The sequence below is a fragment of the Salmo salar genome, chromosome ssa16, assembly GCF_905237065.1.
Source record: "Salmo salar chromosome ssa16, Ssal_v3.1, whole genome shotgun sequence".
Taxonomy (NCBI): Eukaryota; Metazoa; Chordata; class Actinopteri; order Salmoniformes; family Salmonidae; genus Salmo; species Salmo salar.
This window is the reverse complement of record NC_059457.1, coordinates 21,707,468-21,724,636: the sequence shown is the minus strand read 5'-3', so window position 1 is coordinate 21,724,636 and position 17,169 is coordinate 21,707,468. Positions and strand designations below refer to the sequence as shown.

General features: G+C 40.5%; 1 protein-coding gene across 2 annotated transcripts in view; it reads right to left on the bottom strand.

The window, feature by feature from the left end:
* ldlrad3 (low density lipoprotein receptor class A domain containing 3) overlaps positions 1-15,665 on the bottom strand; it is a 127,960-nt gene extending 112,295 nt beyond the window's left edge. The window contains exon 1 of one of the 2 annotated variants that reach the window (XM_014148336.2): positions 15,319-15,665. In XM_014148336.2, the coding sequence (XP_014003811.1) occupies positions 15,319-15,370 (52 nt within the window). In that variant the 5' untranslated portion in view covers positions 15,371-15,665. The remainder of the gene's footprint in view (positions 1-15,318) is intronic. The other variant, XM_014148335.2, reaches the window with a different exon arrangement.
* Positions 15,666-17,169: the final 1,504 nt, after the last annotated feature.

Genomic DNA, 17,169 nt, shown 5'->3' with positions numbered 1-17,169 from the left:
ACCTGAGCCACTTGTGTGGGTTGTAGACTCCGTCTCATGCTACCACTAGAGTGAAAGCACCGCCAGCATCCAAAAGTGACCAAAACATCAGCCAGGAAGCATAGGAACTGAGAAGTGGTCTGTGGTCCCCACCTGCAGAACCACTCCTTTATTGGGGGGTGTCTTGCTAATTGCATATAATTTCCACCTGTTGTCTATTCCATTTGCACAACAGCATGTGAAATGTATTGTCAGTGTTGCTTCCTAAGTGGACAGTTTGATTTCACAGAAGTGTGATTGACTTGGAGTTACATTGTGTTGTTTAAGTGTTCCTTTTATATATATATATATATATTGTCACACTTATCGTCGTCGTCAGACGATATGGCAAAATCATCGTCGGAAAAGGAGGACCAATATGCAGCAGGATTGACAATGCTCATCTTGAAGTTTATTAACTCAGAAGTGAACACAAAAAATAATAAACAACGTACTCACGATTTACTAGACAGTCCTGTTACGCTCACTCTCGCTAAACACGAAACAATCTCCCACAAATACACAGACAAACACACCCAACTAATATAGGACTTCCAATCAAAGGCAACACCACACAGCTGCCTTCAATTGGAAGTCCACCCCAATTAACTCAACATAGAAACAGATCAACCAGACTACACATAGAAATACATCAACATAGACCATAACTCAAAACCCGGAAATAATAAATCAAACGCCCTCCTAACTAACACACCACCCTGAACCACATAAAACAAATACCCTCTGCCACGTCCTGACCAAACTAAAATGACAATTAACCCTTATAGTGGCCAGGACGTGACATATATCTAGGGGTAAACTCACTGTTTGCACAGGGATAAACGACAGGTCACACTCACCACTGAAGAAAGTATTTTCTCAAAGACCAGGTTTCACTTCAGGTTATTGAGGCCGTTTTCACTTAAGTTCTATATGTAATTCTATGAGGAATACCAAAGAGCTTGCTATGGCAGCACACACACCTAATAAAACAATGAACATTTGATTCAGACAATTTACATCAGGGCTCGCCAACCCTGTTCCTGGAGGGCTACCGTCCTGTAAGTTTTCGCACCAACCCTAATCGAGCGCACCTGATTCTAAAAATTAACTGGTTGATAAGCTGAATCAAGCTAGATTGAAATCCTACAGGAGGGTGTAGCTCTCCCGGAACAGTGTTGGAGAGCCCTGATCTACATATTTATTAGAAATTATGCAAAACACACAAGTCAGCTGTCCAATTTAAATAAAACTATTTGTGTGTTTGGTTTGTGTGATTGCAATGTATAGACTTTATGACTACTTTGCCAGTGATTGCATTAGGGCTGACCCCATTTAGGCGAATGGTCAATTGTTTGGTCGACTGGCTGTAGGTCGACCAAGATTGTTTTAGTCGAGCAGTGGCAAATATATTTGAAACAATTATGGCACACTAGACACCTGTCTGATTCACGCCTGTCTGAGTGGACGAATCCATCGGAGATCGCAGGGATGGCACACCAGTATCACCAGTAGTACCTTTACCGTTAATTAACATCCTTTATAATCTACAATGTTTGTTTGGTTACGGTCCTTCCTGTTAATGCATTCATTATATTATGATTACAGTCTTACCATTGTCATTGTAGGAGAGGACACGTTGTTTGCAGAGGGCACAACCTTGGTTACACCTGTGCATTTTTGGGGGGGGTTTATTTCATTCCATTTACGAGTTGTCAGTTTATTCATTGTCTTGTTTGGAGCACTCCTGTCAATATTGAGTAAGGACATGCACCTGATAATGCATATAAGTAGGCCTAGGCTACCTGGCCTGCTCGCAAATGTAGGCCTAGAAATGTGTCCATTTGGGGATCTGATACTATTTCAGGTTTTCTAAACTCACCATCACTGTTGAGCTTCTCAAAGTCATTTTTTCTTTGCCTCAAAAAGCAAGTAAACAAAGTCTGTTTTTACATCCATTGAGAATGACAATAGTTCCTCAACGTAGCCTATTTGAAAAATCTTTCCAGCTCTTTCCCTTTCGATAACCACTCAGCATGAAAGGGGAAAAATGTTATGCTCTGATCCGGTGGAAACGCCATAAAAAAGGCCTACCTGATTATCCCTTACTCAAATAGTCCACAGCTGTGTCTGTCTGTCCGGAGCTCATTGGCCTGAAGGTCCAGAATATTGTATACAATGTTACAGGTTTGCTAGCAGGAGAAGTTGATAGTTGATACAATGTTTCAAGTTCCTTGCAGACAGGCCATGCGTAGCCAATGTGATGTATAGGACACTTATTTTTATCAGGATATATTCTACTTGAGGGCTGCAATGTTTTTATTTGTTGGCTTTTGCAACAAAAAAACATGAAACTCCAAATCAGAAATTAGATGTCTAGAGTGTGAAATGGTGAATGTTTGCAGACTTAGCTGTTCTAATTGCTCCAGTTAAAATTGCAGAGTTTTTGTTCTACACTGAGCCTGAGAGTTTGTCTTGCTCAGTATCGGACTACATTTGTACTTTGCCCTTTTGCCTTTTTTTCAGTCATCCCTCCACAACGGAATGCTGACTTGCCTAGTTAAATGAAGGTTAAAGAAATAAAAAATTTAATAAAAACAACAAGGCCAGCAGCAGGCAGCGGGAGGAGGAGGGTCGGGTGGGGAACAGGTTTTTGTTCTTCTGGTTAGGCTATATTGATCTCTGGCTCCATCTTTAGTAATTTGTGTGTCTTCATTTTTAATGAAGTATGCTTCAGTGCCTAAAGCATCAGACAACCTCAGTAGCCTACATATAGTTGATTTTATTCAAACATAGGGTGTGTCTATATATGGAAAAATAGACGTTTTAAAATGTTGATCAATTGAAAAAGAGCGAAGATGACTGTCAGTCAAGCAATTTTTCTTTTGTCAGAGACAGCCATAGATTGCATATTTAGAGCATCAATATTAGATAATAATGTCATGACTGTCCAAAGCTATTGTTTGGAGTTCAGCTCTCCACTGCAAGCACATGAAAATAGCCATGAATATAACTACAAACCATGCACTTTGCCAATACATCCATACCAAGGTTTAGTGTAACCCAAACACTATCATAAAAGTAATGTAGTAGCTCTTATCCAGTGACCTACACTCAGTCAGCACATAAGTACACAATCAATGGTATATAGCAGATAGTACACAACAGCAAATAACACCCTGTGAGCCAGTCTCAGAGGGATGATGGGATTGCCGTCTGTGTCCGTGGTGTCACGCTGTGTGACACAACACAGCAAATGACTCCTGATCGCAGGGACAGCAGGGGACCCAGCTGTCTGGCAGGCAACAGGAGGACAACACAGGGCCATAATGGCCTTTTCCGACACACAACACGAGAGAACAGAAGAAAACCGACAGAGAGAGGGAGAGAAGAGGTAATGGTGTGTTGTAGGCGTCACAAACAATCTGTAGATTTGGTTATCCATGGGAGATACCAAGTTATATCCACCCCTGCCCAGAATGAGCGGAATGGAATCTCCAACCTCCTCAGGCTTCCTTGTTTCTGTGGCGATGATCAGTTAATGGGTTGCCAGGAGACAGCACTGCAGTGACATGAAACACTGCCATGTACTCACTCTACATGGCACTGTCATTTTATTCTAAAAGACGGCATTCGGATAAATACGTTTTTTTTTTAAGTAACACTTCTCTGCTGCTACTCCTTGGCTTTGGCGTACAGCTAGGTGTGTGTGTTCGTGTGTGCCAGTGTGTGGAGTCAATTACTGCCAACCAGACAAGAGTCTCCTTTAAAAACTCCCAAAACAAAACAGATTTATCGCAGGGAAGTAGCTCCCAGATTAAAGCCTATATCTCATATTAAAGTTTGAACGTTTACACTTGTGAGAGGCCATTTGAATGAAGACCAGAAGTGACTGGATCAATGTTATAAACTCCAACGGGAAGAGCATACAGCACATTCTAGGCCTGACCATGGTGAGCAGTACAGTTAACAAGTCATATGTTATGAATATACCTTATTCAAATATCTCACCAAGATTACAAACTTTGGCCCACCGAAGTTAGCAGTACAGGGTCTTTGAACTTCACAAACTATGTCAGAGAAGATTCTTAGCTATCGATGTATAAAACCATCCAACCAGTCAAAGGTTTAATCTTGGCTCCAGGGAAGTAGATATGATCGATAGACGACAATGATGAGACTGAGCCTTTCATGGAATAGCAAAGCACTTTGGATCGATCAGCAATCAATTTCTAATGAGTTCTCTGGACAACCTTTTTTTCAAACCTCTCTTCTTTTGTTTCCCCTCCGATCCATACATCTCCAGATAGACCAGCTCCATGAAACATGAAGCAGCATGATTAATAGATCACAGAGCAGAGCTCAGGTTGGATGGAAGGAGATGCTACATCTCAGGTAGAGATGGACAGAATCACATCAATCATTTATTTATCCCATCCAAATTAAATGAAAATAATACAGAAAGAATAACAAACAATTGGTCTAATTAATCCCATTACATGTAGTATTTTATTCAGGAATTCAATGATTGCCGATAGAGGATTTGTCTGCACTTTTGAAAGCACAGCGTGGGAAATTCTCATATCTGCTGCAACTACTGAATTCTGTCTGTAATAGTCTGGCCCATGTCTGTAACAGGGATAGAGGTTCAAAACACAGCACTGGTATTGAGTTGAAAGTGTGGTGCTGTGCTGGGGAGGTCTGATAGGTGACTTCAGTCATGTGGCTTTGTTTAACAACTGTGGAGAATGGCACCAACTCTATCACACACAAGGCAGGCCTAATTCAAGGGACACAGTAGGATAATGATTGGGAGCATATCAGCTGAAGTGAAAACACACACACAAATGGTGTGCACATACTGCACAGACACACATACAGTCACAGATGTTTGTGCGTGGACACACACACACACAGGGCTAGCCACTAAACACCCTTCCCTGACAACAGAACAACACAGGAGCACAATATCAACCAAAGGTAAACTATATACAACATGGTTCTGCTCCTCGACTCTGAGTCTCACCAGGTGAGAAATTATTACGGCATCTGATGGTGGTTATGAATGAAAACATCCAACCACCTGTGTCTTGAAGTGTGAAGTACTACTGAGACTGTAATGGAACACATTAATCTTGATTATGGAGATATCGGGTATGCTTACGTCTGTCTGTTTCCTCACATTGCCGTTATTTATAGCACACTGCTTCACAGTAAATACAATAACAAATCTGAGGACGGCAGGTATAGGAGATAGTCATTGAATAAATAATATCCTTGTTTGGACCCCAGGAAGAGTAGTTGCTGCCTTGGCAACAGGTAAAATGGCTCCTAAAAAAGTCTGCTGCTTCAGTTTGTATGATGGCAATTTGCATATACTCCAGAATGTTATGAAGAGTGATCAGATGAATTGCAATTAATTGCAAAGTCCTTCTTTGCCATACAAATGAACTGAATCCACAAAAAACATTTCCACTGCATTTCAGCCCTGCCACAAAAGGACCAGCTGACATCATGTCAGTGATTCTCTCGTTAACACAGGTGTGAGTGTTGACGAGGACAAGGCTGGAGATCACTCTGTCATACTGATTGAGTTCGAATAACAGACTGGAAGCTTCAAAAGGAGGGTGGTGCTTGGAATCATTGTTCTTCCTCTGTCAAACATGGTTACCTGCAAGGAAACACGTGCCGTCATCAGTGCTTTGCACAAAAAGGGCTTCACAGGCAAGGATATTGCTGCCAGTAATATTGCACCTAAATCAACCATTTATCGGATCATCAAGAACTTCAAGGAGAGCGGTTCAATTGTTGTGAAGAAGGCTTCAGGGCACCCAAGAAAGTCCAGCAAGCGCCAGGACCGTCTCCTAAAGTTGATTCAGCTGCGGGATCGGGGCACCACCAGTATAAAGCTTGCTCAGGAATGGCAGCAGGCAGGTGTGAGTGCATCTGCACGCACAGTGAGGCGAAGACTTTTGGAGGATGGCCTGGTGTCAAGAAGGGCAGCAAAGAAGCAACTTCTCTTCAGGAAAAACATCAGGGACAGACTGATATTCTGCAAAAGGTACAGGGATTGGACTGCTAAGTACTGGGGTAAAGTCATTTTCTCTGATGAATCCCCTTTCTGATTTTTTGGGGCATCCGTAAAAAAGCTTGTCCGGAGAAGACAAGGTGAGCGCTACCATCAGTCCTGTGTCATGCCAACAGTTAAGCATCCTGAGACCATTCATGTGTGGGGTTGCTTCTCAGCCAAGGGAGTGGGCTCACTCACAATTTTTCCTAAGAACACAATAAGGAATGGTACCAACACATCCTCAGAGAGCAACTTCTCCCAACCATCCAGGAACAGTTTGGTGATGAACAATGCCTTTTCCAGCATGATGGAGCACCTTGCCATAAGGTGAAAAAAGTGATAACTAAGTGGCTCAGGGAACAAAACTTCGATATTATGGGTCCATGGCCAGGAAACTCCCCAGACCTTAATCCCATTGAGAACTTGTGGTCAATCCTCAAGAGGCGGGTGGACAAACAAAAACCCACAAATTCTGACAAACTCCAAGCATTGATTATGCAAGAATGGGCTGCCACCAGTCAGGATATGGCCCAGAAGTAAATTGACAGCATGCCAGGGCAGAGGTCTTGAAAAAGAAGGGTCAACACTGCAAATATTGACTCTTTGGCTCAATTTCATGTAATTGTCAATAAAAGCCTTGGACACTTATGAAATACTTGTAATTATAATTCAGTATTCCATAGTAACATCTGACAAAAATATCTAAAGACACTGAAGCAGCAAACTTTGTGGAAATTAATATTTGTGTAATTCTCAAAACTTTTGGCCACAAATGTACAGTGAGGTCCAAAAGTATTTGTACAGTGACACATTTTTTTTTTTGGGCTCTATACTGAATTGGTACAATGACTATGAGGTTAAAGTGCAGACTGTCATCTTTAATTTGAAAGTATTTTCATCCATATCGGGTGAAACATTTAGAACAGCGTTTCCCAAACTCGGTCCTCGGGATTCCACGGGGTGCACATTTGTTTTTGCCCTAACACTACACAGCTGATTCAAATTATCAAAACTTGATGATTAGTTGATTAGGTGAATCAGCTGTGTAGTGCTAGGGCAAAAACCAAAATGTGCACCCCTTGGAGTCCCAAGGACTCAGTTTAGGAAACCCAGGTTTAGAAAGAACAGCACGTTTTATACATAGTCCCACATTTTAAGTAACCAAAAGTATTCTGACAAATTCACTTACGCAGTATGTGTATTAAAGTAGTCAAAGGTTAAGTATTTGGTCCCATATTCCTAGCAAGCAATGACTACATCAAGCTTGTGACTACAAACTTGTTGGATGCATTTGCAGTTGCTTTTGGTTGTGTTTCAGATTATTTGGTTCACAATATACAGTACCAAGTAAAAATTTGGACACACCTACCTTTTATTTATTTGTACTATTTTCTACATTGTAGAATAATAGTGAACACATCAAAACGATTAAATTACACATATGGAATCATGTAGTAACCAAAAAAGTGTTATACAAATCAAAATATATTTTATATTTGAGATTCTTCAAAGTAGCCACCCTTTGCCTTGATGACAGCTTTGCACACTCTTGGCATTCTCAAAAAAACTGCTTCATGAGGTAGTCACCTGGAATGCATTTCAATTAACAGGTGTGCCTTGTTAAAAGTTCATTTGTGAAATTTCTTTCCTTCTTAATGTGTTTGGGCCAATCAGTTGTGTTGTGACAAGGTAGTCGGAATGGCCGATTAATTAGGGCCGATTTCAAGTTTTCAATAAGAATCGGTAATTGGTATTTTTGGCCACCGATTTGCCGATTTTTTTGTATTTTTTTTTTACACCTTTATTTAACTAGGCAAGTCAGATTAAGAACACATTCTTATTTTCAATGACGGCCTAGGAACGGGGGTTAACTGCCTTGTTCAGGGGGGATTCGTTTTTTCCAACCTTCTGGTTACTAGTCCAATGCTCTAACCACCTGCCTTACATTGCACTCCATGAGGAGCCTGCATGGCAGGCTGACTACCTGTTACGCGAGGGCAGCAAGAAGCCAAGGTAAGTTGCTAGCTAGCATTAAACTTATCTTATAAAAAACTATCAATCATAACATAATCACTAGTTAACTACACATGGTTGATGATATTACTAGTCTATCTAACGTGTCCTGCTTTGCATATAATCGATGCGGTGCCTGTTAATTTCTCATCGAATCACAGCCTACTTCGACAAACGGGTGATGATTTAACAAGCACATTTGCAAAAAAAGCACTGTCGTTGCACCAATGTACCTAACCATAAACATCAATGCCTTTCTTTAAAATCAATACACAAGTATATATTTTTAAACCTGCATATTTAGTTAATATTGCCTGCTAACATGAATTTGTGTCACTTCTCTTGCGTTCAGTGCAAGTAGTCAGGGTATATACAGCAGTTTGGGCCGCCTGGCTCATTGCGAACTGTGTGAAGTCCATTTATTCCTAACAAAGGCTGTTATTAATTTGCCAGAATTGTACATAATTATGACATAACATTGAAGGTTGTGCAATGTAACAGGAATATTTAGACTTAGGGATGCCACCGGTTAGATAAAATACGGAACGGTTCCGTATTTCACTGAAATAATAAACGTTTCGTTTTCGAAATTATAGTTTCCGGATTCGACCATATTAATGACCAAAGGCTCGTATTTCTGTGTGTTATTATATTATAATTAAGATTTGATATTTGATAGAGCAGTCTGACTGAGCGATGGTAGGCAGCAGCAGGCTCGTAAGCATTCATTCAAACAGCACCTTCGTGCGTTTTGCCAGCAGCTCTTCGCAATTCTTCAAGCATTGCGCTGTTTATGACTCAACCCCCGAGATTACGCTGGTGTACCCCATGTGAAATGGATAGCTAGTTAGCGGGTGCGCGCTAATAGCATTTCAAACGTCACTCGCTCTGAGACTTGGGAGTGGTTGTTCACCTTGCTCTACATGGGTAACGCTGCTTCGAGGGTGGCTGTTGTCGATGTGTTCCTGGTTCGAGCCCAGGTAGGAGTGAGGAGAGGGACGGAAGCTATACTGTTACACTGGCAATACTAAAGTGCCTATAAGAACATCCAATAGTCAAAGGTATATGAAATATAAATCGTATAGAGAGAAATAGTCCTATAATTCCTATAATAACTACAACCTAAAACTTCTTACCTGGGAATATTGAAGACTCATGTTAAAAGGAACCACCAGCTTTCATAGGTTCTCATGTTCTGAGCAAGGAACTTAAACGTTAGCTTTTTTACATGGCACATATTGCACTTTTACTTTCTTCTCCAACACTTTGTTTTTGCATTATTTAAACCAAATTGAACATGTTTCATTATTTATTTGAGGCTGAATTGATTTTATTTATGTATTATATTAAGTTAAAATAAGTGTTCATTCAGTATTGTTGTAATTGTCATTATTACAAATAAATGTTTAAAAAAATTGTCCGATTAATCGGTACCGGCTTTTTTGGTCCTCCAATAATCGGTATCGGTATCGAAAAATCATAATCGGTCGACCTCTAATACAGAAGATTGGGCTATTAGGTAAAATACCAAGTCCATATTATGGCAAGAACAGCTCAAATAAGCAAAGGGAAATGACAGTCCGTCATTACTTTAAGACAAGAAGGTCAGTCAATCTGGAAAATGTCAAGAACTTTGAAGTTTCTTGAAATGCATTCGCAACAACCATCAAGTGCTATGATGAAACTGGCTCTCATGAGGACCACCACAGGAAAGGAAGACCCAGAGTTACCTCTGCTGCAAAGGACAAGTTCATTAGAGTTACCAGCCTCAGAAATTGCAGCCCAAATAAATGCTTCACAGAGTTCAAGTAACAGACACATCTCAACATCAACTGTTCAGAAGAGACTGCGTGAATCAGGCCTTCATGGTCGAATTGCTGCAAAGAAACTACTACTAAAGGACACCAATAAGAAGAAGAGACTTGCTTGGGCCAAGAAACATGAGCAATGGACATTAGACCGGTGGATATCTGTCCATTTGTCTGATGAGTCAAAATTTGAGATTTTTGGTTCCAACTGCCATGTCTTTGTGAGACGCAGAGTAGGTGAATGGATAATCTCCGCATGTGTAGTTTCCACTGTGAAGCATGGAGGAGGTGGTGTGATGGTGCTTTGCTGGTGACACTGTCAGTGATTTATTTAAAATTCAAGGTACACTTAACCAGCATGGCTACCACAGCATTCTGCAGTGATACGCCATCCCATCTGGTTTGCGCTTGTGTGGGACTATCATTTGTTTTTCAACAGGACAATGACCCAACACACCTCTGTAAGGGCTATTTGACCATGAAGGAGAGTGATGGAGTGCTGCATCAGATGATCTGGCATCCACAATCCCCCCACCTCAAACCAATTGAGATGGTTTGAGATGAGTTGGACCGCAGAGTGAAGGAAAAACAGCCAACAAGTGCTCAGCATATGTGGGAACTCCTTCAAGACTGTTGGAAAGCTTCCAGGTGAAGCTGGTTGAGAGAATGCCCAGAGTGTGCAAAGCTGTCATCAAGGCAAAGGGTGGCTACTTTGAAGAATCTCAAATATAATTTGATTTGTTTAACACTTTTTTGGTTATTACATGATTCCATATGTGTTATTTCATAGTTTTGATGTCTTCACTATTATTCTACAATGTAGAAAATAGTAAAAATAAAGAAAAACCCTTGAATGAGTAGGTGTGTTCAAACTTTTGACTGGTACTGTAAATTAATGGTAAATAATGTATTGTGTCATTTTGGAGTCACTTTTATTGTAAATAAGAATGAAATATGTTTCTGAACACTTCTACATTAATGTGGATGCTACCATGATTTTGGGGGGGGTTATGATATTTATGCCTCTGTAACATTCTCACTCTTCATTATTCACAATTCATGAATGATTATTCGTAATCATGGTACCATCCACATTAACGTAGAATTGTTAGGAAACATATTCTATTTTTATTGATACTAAGTGACTCCAAAATAACACAATATATTATTTCCCATTCATTTCTGTTGGGCACAAAATAATCAGAAACAACCAAAATAAACTGCAAATGCGTCCAACAAGTGTGTAGTCACAAGTTTGATGTAGTAGTCATTGTTTGCTAGGAATGTGGGATTAAATACAAAACTTTGGACTACTTTAATACAGATAAGCGAATTTATCCAAATATTTCTGGTTCCCTAAAATGGGGGGACTATCTATAAAAGTGCTGCCTTTTCTAAATGGTTCATCCGATATGGATGAAAATACACAAAACAAAGTTGACAGTCAGCACTTATTGTCATTGCATCATTACAAATTCAAAGTGCTGAGTACAGAGCCAAAACAACATAACAAATGTCACTGTCCAAATACTTTACCTCACTATATATGCTATGCTAGCACTATCACTTCATTATGCATTCATTCTGACAGGTGAGACATGGTCAGGTGGAGCTTTGGTGATTCACATGGGTCTTCAATGAGAAGATGGTGGAATACCACTATTCTATAGTGCTAATGACTAATAAAAGTTTTTTGGGCCATTCTCTCACTTTACCTCACTTCAGGGGCAAGCCTGGAAAAGAGCACAAAAATGACCACACACACACACACACACACACACACACACACACACACACACACACACACACACACACACACACACACACACACACACACACACACACACACACACACACACACACACACACACACACACACACACACACACACACACACTGAAGTTATTCCAACTGTATTCCAGCCAGGTCTGTTGTGATTTATATGGTTCATTATAACGGTAATTCTTTACAACCCAACCCAACAGAACAGGGTGCCATTGAACACAGAGTCACGGGAGGAGGAAGACACATTAAATGGCCTCTGCAGAGCACAAACAGACAGACCTGGAGTCCATTTTGGAAAGTTATATTTACAATGTATGTGCAGGTTTAATTTGCTCGGTTTCACTTTGTTATTAACGATAGCCAGCTGTGTGTGTGTGTGTGTGTGTGTGTGTGTGTGTGTGTGTGTGTGTGTGTGTGTGTGTGTGTCTGTGAGAGATCAGGTCTGGGTGACCTTCATCGGTCAGACCAAAATGGGTCGGTCGCAGAGTGGAGGCCTGAAGTTTGACAGCCCTCTAAATCTAATAAAACATATAACTTTAACACATTTAATGCATGTGTCATATGTATGGATTTACCACTGTTTAAGATATTTCCAACTAAAGTAATATAGGCCTTCATACTGCACTGCAACACTGAGACTGAGACTGTGTTTTATACCAGATTTCACAAGTGCCAAACAAATGTGAAATGAGAGTTACCGAGAAAGACATCAAGACAAAAGTGTGTCAGCTAAAAAACCTTCCCCCACTCCAAAATGTAAAATGAGTAGCAGAATAGCAGATGGCTGGGAATTAGTTGTCAGAATTAAATAGACATCCCTTTTAGAGCACAAACATGCAGCGAAAACAATATTTATTTAAAAAGCATGTGTCTCACAAACTGACAGGTAGCAGGCTACACAGCTAAATGATTTGGGTCTGGGACCCATGAGCACCAACATGAGAAGTCCATATTGGGTGTCAAATGAAAGCTAAGTCTCTTTTTATTTTTTTTATTAAGGCATAAATAAAAAATAAAAAAATAAAATAAAATTAGGAATAAGCAAAGGCTTTGATTTCTGGTCAGAGAGATGGAAAAGGGGTCTTAGAAAACATCTACCAGAAAAGTCTTAAAAGGTATGAGAAACGGATGAAAACATAATAATGTTAAAGTAAAGACCCCTGCCAACTAATATCAACACTTATATTTAGTTTCGGATACATTATTTGCCTACTGTAAAGTTTTAAAACATGACCTTATGCTTGTAATTCTGTTACGAAAAACCTACATATTTTTAAGATATTTATTTCTAATTTCTCTCCCTCATGAGGGAGAATAATGAACATTCACATACGTAACAAGGAAAGTTAGATGTACCAATTAGTTCGTGTTTTTACCGATATCAAGTTTGTTTATGAATTATTAAGTGATTAAAACTCGTAATTACTGAAATCACAAAACACAGTTGGGTCACGTGCTACAGTCCTCCTTTCCACTGGCATACTGTTATGTTCAGCTCATAACTGTTTTCTTTCTGTCATCTGGTGGTCAAAGCAAGACTATAAAAACAATCTGGACAACCTCTCCCTCCTCTCTCTCGCCAGTTAGTCACGGCCATAACCGACACCTACCACCTTTCCATTTACTGTAACAAGGACATCCATGGACGGGCCAAATATGAACCAATCATAAATGTCTGTTTCACAAGTTTGGACAGCACAGTACAGTACAGTAGAGCACAGTAGAGAACAGTAAAGGGCCCAGTTTCCCAAAAGCATCTTAAGACTAAGTTCATCGTTAGAACCTGTACAGTATTGTACAGAAAGGTACAGTACAGTAGAGTTCATTAAAGTACAGTAGAGTACACTGGAGTAGAGAACCACATGTGCTTTAATGCACTGTACTCTACTGTACATATGTACTTTACTGTACTGAACTCTGCTGTGCCATACTGTGCTGTACCGTGATGTCCAAACTTGTGAAACAAACTATGATTGGTTCAGATTTTGTCTGGTCTGGACCAACCAAATGTGGTCGTTTGGGGGCTGAACTCATTCAAATAATAGCCAGTGTGTAGAATAATACCCAAATATGCAAAACATATATTGCATATTTCTACATTTGTGTACCTGTTCAGGATGCATCACCATGAAGAGAATGATATTCACACCTATAATTATGTATTTCTGTATAGTACAAATCAGGGACCAATGATGTAATTCCGTTAGCAGTTTTCAATCCACTTCACCTACTATAGTTCAATAACCAAAATAAAAAATGCGAAACTCACCGTGTCATGTCATAGCTATCTTCTTGCAGACATCCTTGAATCTTAATTTTTGGAAAACGTTGTCGCATTAGAAACAAAGGGCGATTTTACCGTAATATCGTTACCAAACTTTGCATCTGCACAGTTCTTCCAGTAAATGTGTTTTGTGACATTTTCTGTGTAAATTGTTCAAAGTAGTACTTGTTCATAGAGTTGTATGGTTTGTTAAACTTTAAAAATAAATGTTTTTTTAGCATACATTTTAAAGTGACAAATCTGTTCTCGTTGCGGACAAGTCAACTCACTACTCTGACGCTACTCTGACGTTGCCTTTAAATCTGAAACATGTTGAGTTTGAATAACAAAAAGGCATCCTCTTTTGAACTCCAATATAGTGGCTCAATGTGTTTTGCACAGCAAATCAACTCTCACCTGTCAGTCTTTATTCAAACCATGTAGGAAGGAAGTTGAATGGTCTATGCAACTTGGTAACAGTCATCATACTAGAGCCTACACTGGACTTTATTGAATGAAAAACGATCTACTATGTAACTGTAAACACAATATTGTTACTACAGTTTTTCTGTGTAGGCTAGTTGCTCTCAATATAGGGCTCTGGTTACATGTACTTACAATAATTATATAGGCATACATGGTAGGCCACAAATTCATGTAGCCATACTGAAGGCATTTAAAATCCTATCCTGGTAATGTAATTCTGTAATATTACTGCCTGCGGCACAGTCTGATAGAAGTGTAAATAGAGGCAGGCTAGGCTTCTCTCCATGCCCCCACTCGGCCCCTCAGCTGCCATGGCGGGGCAGGGGCACAGATTGACTTGTCAACGTTGCCCTGTCAACAACCTCAGATCATAACTACCCTGCTTCCTCTGACTCCTCTCACACTTCACATAGCATCCTTACTCACAAACATACAGTATAAGGCAACCTAGCCCTACACATGGCTGCCAAACGTTTAACGGCATAAACTGACATGCAATGCGATGTCCTGGGAAACATAGCCTACACACCACAAGAAAAGAACAGGAATATGAGAATAGCCCGCTGCTTTCGGGTTGGCAAAAGTAAAACAACGGGACGTAGCGGAACTAAAGACTTCGCAGCCTGTTGGTTGCACATACTTTGCCCAAACTCCGCTTGAAGTTAGCGCTGGTTACATTGCAACAGTGTAACGTTTTGACAACGATATTGTGCACACAAAAGTGGCAAATAGGATATATCGTTTTTGTTACGTCTGTTGCGAAAGCACGCTTGTTCTTTCCCTTCCAGAGCAGCCACAGCGGTACTGTTAGAAGCGCCGAACAGATGAAAAAGCTTGAATACGAAAAGCTACGTATTTAAAAAAAAAAAACTTACCAACCGAGCTTGAGCCCGTCCCCGAACTAAGCAAGATGTACCAGATCCACATCTTACGGTCTTTTTTCGGCCTGCCCTTTTTGCACCCCGCCGCGGGCCAACAATCGGGGCAATAGAACACTTATCCGGTTTGCTCCTATCTCCACTTTTCGCGTTGTTTATTCCTTTTTTCTATTCGGGACAAAGTTAGAAAATGGCTTGCGTGAAGAGCCGGATTCTCACAGGGACAGAGTTTTCGGAATCAGGGCTGGGGAGGAAGAGGCTGGCGGTGGTAGGGGCTTGAGGGGTGGTGGCAGGGGATTTGGAGTGAGTGGGGATCATAGGGTGGGGATCGGGTTAGCGCCGTGTGAGAGGCGGAGACTTGTGGCTGCTACAGAAGACTAAAGGTCGGTTGGGAGTAGGACCATGTATGTGCCTCGAAGGCAGGCACTCACATGAGCTCTTGATCACAGAACATGTGATATAGCCAGGCATCTATTAATCCAAAAAGCTTGAAAATAGTGACATTTAGCCATTAGTTATTCGTCCTTTATACATACTTTGTTTGTGAGATTAAATCTCTGTAGACTTTAGACTTCTGGTTTGTGAGATTAAATCTCTGTAGACTTTAGACTTTGGAGACCTGGGAAAAACTATGTGGAAGGTGCACTGAGCAGTTTAAATAGGCTACAGCTCCTTGTTTGCTCTCAATCAAAAAAAACTACAGAAGTTAAAACATCAGTTTCTAAATAGATATGTATACAAGTGTATATGTTTTTCCCCTATGTGAACTTCTATTTCAATAAGAGTAAACTATTCAGTCAATGTATCAAGATATGCATTGCATTAGCATCTCTCTCACACACACACACACACACACACACACACACACACACACACACACACATACAACCAAGCACGCACGCATGCACCCACATACCCAAGCATGCACACACACAAAACACACACAGTCTGTCTGTCACAGTGTCAGTGTTATGAATAGTGTGTCAACTCTGAAAACAGAGGGAGCAGATAGAAGAGAAGAGGAGTGATGAGCTTTCACCAGAGCAGACCTATCCTCTTTATCGTTCAATGCAGCTGTGTGAAGTCAAAGACAGACCCAAACAGACCCAGCCAGCTTTTGATAACACCCTAACCTGCAGGCATATGATCTGGAAAAGCCCCCACTATCAAACAACCTCCAGCCCTGAAAGAATTCATCAGCACATTGCTTATCAAGGCAGCTGGGCCTGGAGAAGGCAAGCAAACAGGCAGCACAGGGGGTCAGATAAATGCATGAGGCCATTGTCATCAATCTCAGTTTGATCTACAATACCAGTCAAAAGTTTGGACACACCTGCTCATTCAAGGTTTTTTATTTATTTGTACTATTTTCTACATTGTATAATAATAGTGAAGACATCAAAACTAGGAAATAACAAATATGGAATCATGTAGTAACCAAAAAAGTGTTAAACAAATCAAAATATATTTTATATTTGAGATTCTTCAAAGTAGCCACCCTTCACCTTGATGACAGCTTTGCACAGTCTTGGCAGTCTCTCAACCAGCTTCACCTGGAATGCTTTTCCAACAGTCTTGTGAGGAGTTCCCACATATGCTGAGCACTTGTTGACTGCTTTTCCATCACTCTTCGATCCAACTCATCCAAAACCATCTCAATTGAGTTGAGGTCGGGTGATTATGGAGGCCAGGTCATCTGATGCACTCTCCTTCTTGGTAAAATAGCCCTTAAACAGCTTGGAGGTGTGTTGGGTATTTGTCCGGTTGAAAAACAAATGATAGTCCCACTAAGCGCAAACCAGATGGGATGGTGTATTACTGCAGAATGCTGTGGTAGCCATGCTAGTT